Below are 11,983 nucleotides of genomic sequence, written 5' to 3'. Positions count from 1 at the left end.
ATAGCTAAGATTTGGAAACAGCCTAAGTGCCCATCAGCAGATGAATGGGTTAAGAAACTGTGGTACATCTACACAATGGAATACTACGCTGCTATAAAAAAGAAGAAACTTTTTCCATTTGCAAACAGCATGGATGGAACTAGAGAGCATTATGCTAAGCAAATAAGCCAGTTACAGAAATATAAATATCACATGATCTCACTCATATATGGGATATAATGATCAACATAAACTGATGAGTACAAATAGATCCAGAGACAAATGGCAGGGGAGGTGGTTGGGGGCTTTAGAGAGCAACCGAAGGACTTGTATGCATGCATATTAGCATAACCAATGGACACAGACACTGGGGTGTGGGGGCTTGCCCAGGGTGGAAATGGCTGGAGGGGCGGTAAAACTATAGACAATAAAAAAAAAAAAGAACCAATGAAACATTTAGAACTAAAAATTACAATTTTTGAAATAAAATTCACTCAGGTTAACAGAAAATGAAACACTACAAAAGAGAATAACCTAAGTGTTCATCGACAGATGAATGAATAAGATGTGGTATTATAAGTATACAATGGGATTTGGAAACAGCCTAAGTGCCCATCCACAGATGAGTGGATTAAAAAACTGTGGTACAAATACACAATGGAATACTACACTGAGGTAAAAAAGAAGGAATTCTTATGATTTGCAACAGCGTGGATGGAACTGGAGAGCATTATGCTAAGTGAAATAAGCCAGTCAGAGAAAGATAAATATCACATGATCTCACTCATTTATGGAATATAATGAACAACATAAACTGATGAACAAAAACAGATCCAAAGACAGAGAAGCATTGATCAGACTGTCAAACCTCAGAGGGAAGGTAGTTGGGGGGAGGGGTAAGGGGGAGAGATCAACCAAAGGACTTGTATGCATGCATATAAGCCTAACCAATGGACACAGACACCAGGGGGGGGAGGGCATGAGTGTGGCTGTGGGGGGGGGGCAGTCGGGGGGGTAAGGACACATATGTAATACCTTAATCAATAAAGAAAAAAATAAAGAAATAAATATACAATGGAATACTACTCAGCCACAAAAAATAATTAAATATTGCCATTTGCGACAACATGGATGGATCTGGAGAATATTATGCTAAGTGAAGTAAGTCAGATGGAAAAGGACAAAAATAAAGTAGGATTTCACTTATACGTGGAATATCAAACAAAAAAGGACCAAACATACTAACAAAATAAACAAAAACAAACTCATAAAAACTAACAACAGAATAGTGATTCCCAGAGGGAAACAAGCCTGGGGAGGAATAATAATTGGGCAAAGGGAATCAAATATATGATGATGGGAGACTAGACTTTTGGTGGTAAGCATTCAATAGACTATAAAAATATTGAAATATAATGTACACCTGAAATTTATAATGTTATTAACTACTGTAACCTCAATAAATTTAATACAAAAGCAAAGCAAAAAGAAATAAGACATTGATAAAAACGATAAACTTGAAAATATAAGCAAGAGAAACTGTCTAAAATGGAATATTAATAAAAAAAAAAAAACAAAGTTAGTGAAAAGACCTGTGGTCCAGGGTAAAATTCCCAGAAGCTGAGGGGGTGAGGGAAAAAGGCAGGGGAGGAAGAACATGAAACCACTTGAAGAAATATTGGACAGAAATTTCAAATTTTTATGAAAATTATAAATTCAAGATTCAAGAAGCTCAATGAACCACAAACTAGATAAACACAAAAGCACATCAACAAATCATAATCAACTTGCTGGGAATTAATAATAAAGAAAGAAAAACTCGAAAGAATTCAGGGAGGAAGGAGACACATTATATAAAGTAGAAGAAATACAAGAATTATGACAGATGTCTCAATAAATATTATACAAGCCAGAAGAAAATGACTATTTAAGAGTAAAAAAAATTAATAAATCTCTAGCTGGATTAATCAAGAAAAAAAAAAAGAAGACACCAATGACCAATATCAGATATAAAAGAGGGAACATCACTACAAAGCCACAGATATTAAAAGGATAATAAAAATATGAGGAACAACTTATGTCAATAAATTTGACAACCGAGATGAAAAAGACACATTTCTTGAAAGATGTAAATTACTAAAACTGACACAAGGAAAAGAAGAAAATTAGAATAGCTCTGTATCTATTTAAAAATAGATTAATTAAAAACTTTCCCAGAAAGAAAATTCCAGGGTCAAATGACTTCACTGGTGAATTCTGTCCAACATAAAAGGAAGAAACAATACTGATCTCACACAAACTCTTCCAGAATATAGGTGATGAGGGAATATTTCTCAAGTCATTTTATAAGGTCAATTTACTCTGATGCCAAAGCTAGACAAAATCATTAAAAGTAATGAAAACTACAGGCCAATATCCCTCATGCAGAGATACAAAAATCCTTAACAAAATACCCTCCTATACAATAAAAACCTAACAAGCTAAGTGTCCGGTCGTCCGTTCAACCAATCAAAGCGTAATATGCTAATGATATGCTAAGGGAGCTCAGCCACTTGCTATGACGTGCACTGACCACCAGGGAGCAGACGGTCGACCGGTCTACCAGTTGCTATGATGTGCACTGACTTCCAGGGGGCAGATACTCTGACCGGTAGGTTAGCTTGCTGCTGGGGTCTGGCTGATCGGGACTGAGTGAGATGGGCCAGACATACCCTGGAGCCCTCCCACAGTCCCTCCCAGGCTGGCTAACATCCCGTGTCCCTCCCCGGCCCTGAGATCGTGCACTGGTGGGGTCCCTCAGCCTGGCCTGCGTCCTCTCACAATCCAGGACCCCTTAGGGAAGTGGTTCTCAACCTGTGGGTTGCAACCCCTTTGGCGGTCGAACGACCCTTTCACAGGGGTCGCCTAAGACCATCCTGCGTATTAGATATTTACATTATGATTCATAACAGAAGCAACATTACAGTTATGAAGTAGCAACGAAAATAATTTTATGGTTGGGTCACAACATGAGGAACTGTATTTAAAGGGCCAGAAGGTTGAGAACCACTGCTTTAGGGGAAGTCGGAGAGCCAGTTTCGGCCAGATGCCACAGGCCAGGCCAAAGGACCCCACTGGTGCATGAATTCGTGCACTGGGCCTCGAGCATATAATAAAAGGCTAATATGCAAATTGTCCCCACGGGCAGGAGTTCAACGTGCGCTCACCACCAGGGGCAGCGCATAATGACGGAAGGCCCCGGCCGGCAGCTGGTAGCCGGGGGAAGGTTGGTCCCAGCCGGCAGCTGGCAGCCAGGGGAAGGAAGGCCCCAATTGGCCCTGATCGCTGGCCAGGACTAGGGACCCTACCCATGCACAAATTTCGTGCACCAGGCCTCTAGTTAGGAAATAAAACACAATACTACCTATGAAAATAGTAATACACTGTGACCAAGTAGGATTTATCACAGGAATATAGAGTTAGTTTAACATTAAAACACCAATCATTACATTGCACATATTAAAAGTATTCCTTTATTGCCCTAGCCAGTTTGGCTCAGTGGACTGAAGGGCCCCTGGTTCAATTCTGGTCAAGGGCACATTCCTGGGTTGTGGGCTCGAACCCCAACAGTGGGCATGCAAGATGCAGCTGATCAATGATTCTCTCTCATCACTGATTCTCTCTCTCCCCCTTCCTCTCTGCAATCAATATATATATATATATTGTATTCCTTTGTTAAAAGAGAACTACATGATCATCTCAATGGATGCAGAAAAACTGACAAAAGTCAATATTCATTCATGATAAACATTCTCAGTGAATCGGGAATAAAACTTCCTCAATATGATAAAGAAAATCTACAAAAAACTCATACATAGATCAATAGCAATGAGCATGCTTAAATACCATTCTCTACTAAAAGGAACCTGAAACATATAAGAGGAGCCTGAAATAGCCTGTCATGGAACAAGGGAGTATGAATGAATGATAACATACCAAATGACATAGGATCCAACTTGAAGGGGCTCTCACTGGCCCTTTTGGGACAATATAAGCATCAAAGTAAATAACAAAATAATGTAGTATGACCCACTGGATAAAATAAAAGAAACACCTAAGTCCATACTGATAGAAGTTCATATACATCAGGTAAATAAACAAGTGAAGGGAAAGCTCTTCCTTATAGGAAACTAGAGGCCTGGTGCACGAATTCATGTTCATGTGAGGTCCGGCCAGCCCATCCCCGATGGGGGCCATCAGGGCCGGGCTGGCAGCGGGAAGGGGCTGCGGGAGGTTGGCCAGCCGGTCCTTCCCCCATTGGGGGATGGGGGGCCAATCCAGGGTGGGGCCAGCCAGGGGAGGGGCCATGGGCGGTTGGGGGGGCCAATCGGGCTCTGATCAGGCCGGTTGGCCTCCCTAGTGTGCATCATAACAACCATTCATTCCAGTCATTTGGCTTTTATATATATAGAAGATGACAAATGATTAGTAAACATGAATATAGAAGAAACTAAATATATAAGAAATAAAAACAGAAGAAATGATGGAGTTAGAAAAATCATCAGTAGATTCTAAAACTTGTAGGTGAATGTTTGATGAAGAATAATTCTTCCAGATTAAAGACTAACATTAACAACAAAAAAGAGAAGGCTCAGTGCTAGACAATTTTACCACTTAAGTTCTTTAAAACTTTCCAGAAATAGAATTTTCCTATGCAATGTCATTCCTTCCTGAACACTGGGAAAGATGAAAAGCTAGAATAGTTCTGATACTAAAACTTAACAGCAATATTTCTTTTGAATATAGGATGAAACATCCTAAATAGAAGTCTTGAAAATTAGATTTGACAGTGGCTAAACCAGATAGGGAAATCTATGCTGTCCTTGATCTATTGTCAGGTAGGAACTCAAGTATAGTGTAATAGTAAAAAATACTTCTTAGTCCTAGGTGCCAAAGAGATAGTTAATACAACATACCCAATTACTAATTTAAACTTTAAAGAAACTATAAGTATTGAAAGTAAATATAAAAAATTTGATATATTTATCATCTTAACAGCTAGTGTCAGAATTAGTGCTAAAGTACATTAAAAAATCACAAATTAGACAAAGATGACTATTATTATTATCTACAACACTATCCTAGCTATTCTCATCATGGTAATATGATAGAAAACATATAAAAGAGTAATAACTATTAGAAGGAATTGCACACCATTTTCTCAGAGTAAGATTATATATCGTATGTATTATAAACTTAATATGAATATGAAAAAATTTTAGATTAATAGTTTAGTAAATTGGTTATTTAAAATATAAATATATAAAAACTAGAGGCCCAGTGCTCGAATTCATGCATGGGGGTTCCAGCTGGCCCACCCTGATTGGGACCTATTGGGCCAGGCCAGCTGGGGGGATGGGTTGTGGGTGGTTGGCTGGCCCTACCCCTGATTGGGGCGGGAGGCCGATCGGGGGTGGGGCCAGCCGGGGAATGGGGCCTCAGACATCTGGGGGAGGGGCCACAGTTGGTTGGCTGGCTAGCCCCACCTCCAACCGAGGGTGGGGCTGGCCAGGGGAGGGGCCACGGTCAGCCAGGGGAGGGGCTGTGGGCGGTTGGCCAGCCAGCTCCGCCCCCTGGTCGAATTTCTGGTTGAACTCCTGATTGAGGGGGCAATTTGCATATTAGCCTTTTAGTATATAGGATGTAACATTTACCACAAAATAGCCAGTTAGTAGATCTAATTAAAAAAAAATTCAATTATAGCAACAAAAATACCCAGAAAAAAAAAGTATCTGCAACCTATATAAAGATGAAGAACCATATGTTATTAGTGAAAGATATGATTAGGATTTTAGTAAATACAGAGAAATACTATATTCCTGAATGAGAACACTGATTAATAAAGATATCTGTTTTTCCCCCAAATTTTATGGGTTTAACAAAAATATCAATAAAAATCCCATTGAAACTTACTCTTAGCATCCTACAGAACTAGTGGAAAAATAAGCAGGTGAGGAAATAAAATTAGAGCTTTGCTCACAGCACACTTAAATATAAATTCTCTAGATGATTTAAGTAATTAAATATAAAACAAAAATAACTGTTAAAAAAGTAGAAGAAATGACTAGTAAATTTTCCTGTAAAGAGAAACATCTAAGTATAATATTTTACAATACTTTCAGAGTCAACTAGAAAAGTACTGACACTCCAATTTAACACAGGCATAAACAGATAATTCTCTTTATAAGATGACAAATGATCAGTAAATGAAAAAATGTTCAATATCATTACTAATCAGGAAAATGTGAATTAAAACTACAATAAAATGACTATTCCTCACTCATTTGCAAAGACAATATTTAAAGCTAACAAGGTGGCATTGAATAAAATAAGAACTCTCATCTTATTAAACTTTAATAAGATGAGAGTTCTTATCTCATCTATAAACTTTCTGTGAAATATATTCCCACAAATATATATTTGCAGAACTTAGTTACAAACCAGTAAGCCCACATCAAAAAATCCATTCTAAGGAAACAATAAAAGATGTGGACAATTATTTACATACTAGAGGCCTGGTGCATGAAATTCGTGCAGGAAGGGGGTGTGTCCCTCAGCCCAGCCTAGACCCTCTCACAATCTGGAACCCCTCGGGGTATGTCTAACTGCCGGTTTAGGCCCAATCCCTCTCGCAAAATCGCTCACCTGCCTGCCTGCCTGATCACCCTAATCACTCTGCCTGCCTGCCTGATTGTCCCTAACCACTCCCCTGCATGCCTGATTGCCCCTAACCACCTCTGCCTGCCTGATCACCCCTAATCACTCTGCCTGACTGCCTGATCACCCCCAAGCACTCTGCCTGCCTGCCTGATCACCCCTAACCCCTCTGCCTGATCACCCCTAACCACTCCTCTGCCTGCCTGACTGCCCCTAACTGCCTTGTCTCCTGCCCGATTGCCCCTAATCACCTCTGCCTGCCTGCCTGATTGCCCCTAACTGCTCTCTCTTGCCAGCCTGATTGCTCCTAACCGCCTCTGTCCCCGCCACCGTGGCTTTGTCCGGAAGGACATCCGGAAGACATCCAGTCTAATTAGCATATTACCCTTTTATTAGTATAGATAATCTGATTCTTTAAATAGTGAACAGTTGAAAATAATCTAAATATTCAAAATAGGGTCATGGTTATTAAATAATCAAATATCCAAATAATTAAAAATTACTGTAATTAAAAGAGCATGTTAATAGCCTAGATAAATGCTCAGAAAATGTTGTCAAGAAAAAAAAGGTTATAAAATTATAATTCCTTAAAAAATTTATTTTGCATCATATTATCTCTAGGTAATGAAAACTTGGAAGACTACAATTTTTGTTTTATACTTTTTTCTATTTTCTACAAAGAACATGTTTTCATTAGAAAACAGAAAATGCCATTTTTCAAAGCCAAAAACTAAAGGCTTTTAAAAAGTAGTTTTACAGATAGTTTTGTTATCAGATAGCTATTTCTTCTCAGTATACTGAAAACCATATTGCTATAGCTACCATTTGGCAAAGTTGCATAAAATAACAGGCACACAGTCAAATATTGTCACATGTCAGTTTATTGAGGAAATTGAGATGCTAGAGGTTGACTCTAGTCACTTGATTACTTTTCAGTATGTCAAAGAAGACTCCACAATTACTTTTCCATATTTTGTTCAGGAACATAAAATTCAAATACAAAGAAATGTTCAAGTGAATCTAAAAACTGCTCTTTTTTTTTATTTCAAAGGATGGTGATTAAGGGTCAGGAAGTACAGTGACATGGAGGAAGGACAAAAGTGGAACTGTAAAAGATAAAACATTTTTGCTGGATTTCATTTTTCATTTTCAAAGTTTCAAATCTTTCCAACTTTTTTTTTATTTTTTGCACCAAAAAAGGAATCAATACTTTTCATTCCAGTCTTGTCAACTTTAGCCAACGCCTTTTGAGCTGCAGTCATTTTGCTATTTTTCTGTTTATGAAAATAAGAGAAAAAATTGTTTCAAATGCAACATTTATAAATCACACATGCAAATCAAACCAGACCATGCATGTCTCAAGGTTCATTAAGGGAGGTAAGCATTTGCTAACATGCTTCATAAGGGAGTGTTGATTTTTAAAAAGTTCTGATTTCAATTCAGAATTCAAACCTAAGAGACAAAATACGTTAAAAGAGGCAGGAGATAAACTGCTGCCTTCTCTGAAGTGGAATGTCACAACCAACGGTTTACTATAGGGGAATAATTCTGGAGGGTGCATTAAGTGCAGTAACACAAACAGTGTAACTGACACAGGCAGCAATTACCAGAGGAATTACAGCCTTGTATTACTACATGATGAATAATTCACATCAATTTGCCATCTGATTTTATTCAGAGGCTCTAGGGAAACCAAGAACATATATGGTGATAGAAGCGAGACTTGACTTCGGGTGGTAAACACACAGGACAATATACAAATGATGTACTGTAGAACCGTATATAATTCCCTAAATCTATATAATTTGATTAATCAATGTCACCCCAATAAATTCAAAATAAAATAAATTTTAAAAAATGTTACTATATTCAAAAGATAACCAGCTAGCTGACCCATTTTTTCCCTCTAACAACAAAATACTTTCCAAAAAGCTGACTGCAAATATCTCTGCTTTGTAAATTGCTCTCTCTTCCTGGTCACTGTTTTTTTGTTTAGTTTTGTTTTCTTTTTTGCCATGTCCTAGTAGAAGGTAAATAACAGCTGATTTTATTTTGATGCATCACAACTTGTTCAACAGAAGCATAAATGGGAATCAGCAAAGAAAAAAATCAGCTGCCTCTCTGGGAACTATGAGACAAAGTTATTGCCAAAGTATCTTTTAGGACACAATACACGATCCCTGAAATTTTGCTTCTTACATTCTGTCACTTATAATTTATTAGGGTTAGTGAAAAGTGACGGTCTCTGAGATAAGTCATCCCCTGCATTTAACTGACATCCTGTTATCTCACTGGAGCTATGCCCTAGAGCAGTGGTTGCCAACCTTTGGGACCTCAGGGACCACCCACGGGTTGGCGCCTGCTGCCCTAGAGGATACAAGGGGCAGTTAAAAGGGTGGGGCAGAAATACTTCTCACTGAGAAACTCAAAAATACCCCTGCTCACAGAAACCATGGAGATAACCAGGTATTTAGCAATATCTCAAATTGGATTATCCCCTGATATCACATGCCCAGATAAATTATATGTAAAGAATAAAATTTATTTAAAAACTTTAAATTATAAGGGGAGTAAATGTGAAAACCTAAGTGGAAGTTAACTCCATTTTGGGATAGGCAAGGTCTTTCTAAGCATAAAAATAACGAGAAAATCATAAAGAAGAGCAATTTATATATTCAATCCTGAGAAAAACTTAAAACTATTTAAAAATGAAAAGGCTAAACACAAATTTGAAAATTCTTTGTACTTTTCTTATATGTCATCAAAAGTATGAATAGCCTTAATTTAGAACAGGCTCTTACAAATTAACAAGGAAAACATTACTATCCTAATATAAAAACAGGCATAAATGCAAATGGCCAATAACTTTCTAGTTAAAGAAATGTAGCCTAACTACACAGGCAAACATTTTCAAGAATAAAAATAATACTCAGTGTTGTCAAGAATGGAAGATGAATACTCATCAGGAATAATGGTTAGGAGTACAAATTTCTACTACATGTTTGGAAAGCATTTTATATATATCAATAATTATGGAAGGAGCTCATATTTTCTAAGCTCTTACTCTTAATTCTAAATTGTGTCTAATGAAATAATCAGATGCAGACTATAAATCAGAATGTGTATCACTTCATAAAAACAAAAAATAAAGTTAATTATGTGTTCAAAAATAGGGGAATGAATGCATAAACTATATTTCATATGGTAAAATAACACACGAGTGAATATGATAAAAAAATTAATAAATTTTCAGAGCATGCTTAATAACAAGTAAACATTCTCACAATATAGTGATAAATGAAAAGGCAGAACCCAAAACTATATATCAATGCCAATTTAAAAACCTAATATAAATTTATAATGCATGTATAAGATAAAACAGGAAGAAATGTTATAAAAATATTTGCCTAGGTCAGTGGTCGGCAAACTCATTAGTCAACAGAGCCAAATATCAACAGTACAACGATTGAAATTTCTTTTGAGAGCCAAATTGTTTAAATTTAAACTATATAGGTAGGTACATTGTTATTAACTTAATTAGGGTACTCCTAAGGCTTAGGAAGAGCCACACTCAAGGGGCCAAAGAGCCTCATGTGGCTCACGAGCCTCAGTTTGCCGACCACTGGCCCAGGTGATTATTAAATGGTGGAGTTATTAGCAATTTTTGTCATCATCATTGCTGGGACGCTTCTAGACAGTAGAGTTGAAAAAACATTATCTGTGGCAGCTCCCTCCCTCCCCCCACCCTACCCCTCTGAATACATGCAAAGATTAGGCACACTTTTGCCAAGTACATTGAGCCTTTCTTAGATTCCTAAAGGCTTCCTTGCTGGACATTTTCATTGTCATTCACAATTGTGAATTGATGTTTAAGTCACAGAAATAAATTTAAGTCACAGGTTAATAATTCTTCATGGTTAAGATTGTAAAATCAGCCCTAACCAGTTTGGCTTAGTGGATAGAACGTTGGCCTGCGGACTGAAGGGTCTTGGGTTTGATTCTGGTCAAGGGCATGTATGTTGGTTCTGGTTGGGGCATGTGCCTGAGGCAACCAATCAATTGTCTCTCTCTCATGATGTTTCTCTCCCTCTGTCTCTCCCCATCCCTTTCACCCTCTCTAAAAAATCAATGGAAAATATCCTCGGGTGAAGATTAACAAAAAACAAAAGAATTGTAAAATCATAATAGCATGCAATTATTCCCAGATGTCCCCATGCAGCATCACTCACTGAGTCTAAGTGTATGCCACTATGTCTGGACACACATACCTTTTCTGTCTTCATATCTTTGGTATTAAACTTAGTGTAATCTTCTTTTGCTTCTACAGGCTCATCTGATAACTTTACCTTCTGCAAACATTAGAGTAGTGAAATAGTGTAAAACGTCACCTTGACATATCAATCCTTTTAAAAAGAACCAATGTGCAATTTGGACCCACATTAAGGCCAAATGAAGCACCTGACCCTGCAAACGGCTTTTTTCTTTAACAAGCTCCTTTACATTTTGATTATCTAGAGAACTAAGCCACACAGCCCTTCGGAGGAATAGTTTTGGTGATGGGGGATATAAGTAGGAAAATCCTAGCCCCAGCCTCTCGGGGTATTAATCACATACTTTGCATGCACCAGGGACAGAGACTGCTGAATTCCAGGACAGTTTAAGGGGGTGAATGCAGGCACAAAAGCAAAGACTGAAATTTCCTTTGAGGTGCTCGGCCAGAATCTCCATTTCATTCACCTCCTGGGCTGGCATAATGTCCATTTAGAAACCGCACTTATTATCATCTTTATATAGTTTCATGTTGTTACCTCCTTTCAATTCAATAATCTCATTTTATCACATAAGAACAACTTCACAAAGCAAGCAGCCAGAGGAAGAAGGAAGCACAGAGATGTTAAACAAGTAACTTAAGGCCACCTAGCAGAGGACTTAGGGTGAGATCTCAATTTTTGTACAAGTGCTCTTTCCATTAGGCACAATCCAACTAAGTTGACCTTTGCTTCGTGTTTTCCCTTTTCACATTAGCATTTTGCACCAATGAGCGTGAGAATCTTGTCAATAGCTAAACTTAGCCTTAACATTCACATTATAGAGGAATCATGCCACATCCTATCTAATAAAAGGGTAATATGCAAATTAACCATCACTCCATCACTCCGTCACAAAGATGGCGGCGGCCACGGAGCTGGAGCGAGCAGGAGGCTTGGGGTAACCCTGGCGATGGAGGAAGCTAAGCTTCCCACCTGCCCTGGCTGGACCTGGGCTCCGCTCAAGGCTACAAAGTTTCAATTATAGAAGATAAATAAAT

The 11,983-nt window shown here is 38.0% G+C and overlaps 1 protein-coding gene across 2 annotated transcripts in view; it reads right to left on the bottom strand.

Moving 5' to 3' along the window:
* RNASEH2B (ribonuclease H2, subunit B) overlaps nt 1–11,983 on the bottom strand; it is a 72,725-nt gene that overhangs the window by 15,875 nt on the left and 44,867 nt on the right. Inside the window, exon 9 of one of the 2 annotated variants that reach the window (XM_014548301.1) lies at nt 7,539–7,949. The exons of the other annotated variant lie outside the window; for it this stretch is intronic. Within the exon in view, the coding sequence (XP_014403787.1) occupies nt 7,833–7,949 (117 nt within the window). The 3' untranslated portion in view covers nt 7,539–7,832. Of the gene's footprint in view, nt 1–7,538; nt 7,950–11,983 lie in introns of those variants that run through there. 2 annotated transcript variants of the gene reach the window in all.

This window comes from Myotis brandtii, unplaced genomic scaffold (genome assembly GCF_000412655.1).
Source record: "Myotis brandtii unplaced genomic scaffold, ASM41265v1 scaffold500, whole genome shotgun sequence".
Taxonomy (NCBI): domain Eukaryota; kingdom Metazoa; phylum Chordata; class Mammalia; order Chiroptera; family Vespertilionidae; genus Myotis; species Myotis brandtii.
This window is presented reverse-complemented; position numbering and strand designations above follow the sequence as displayed.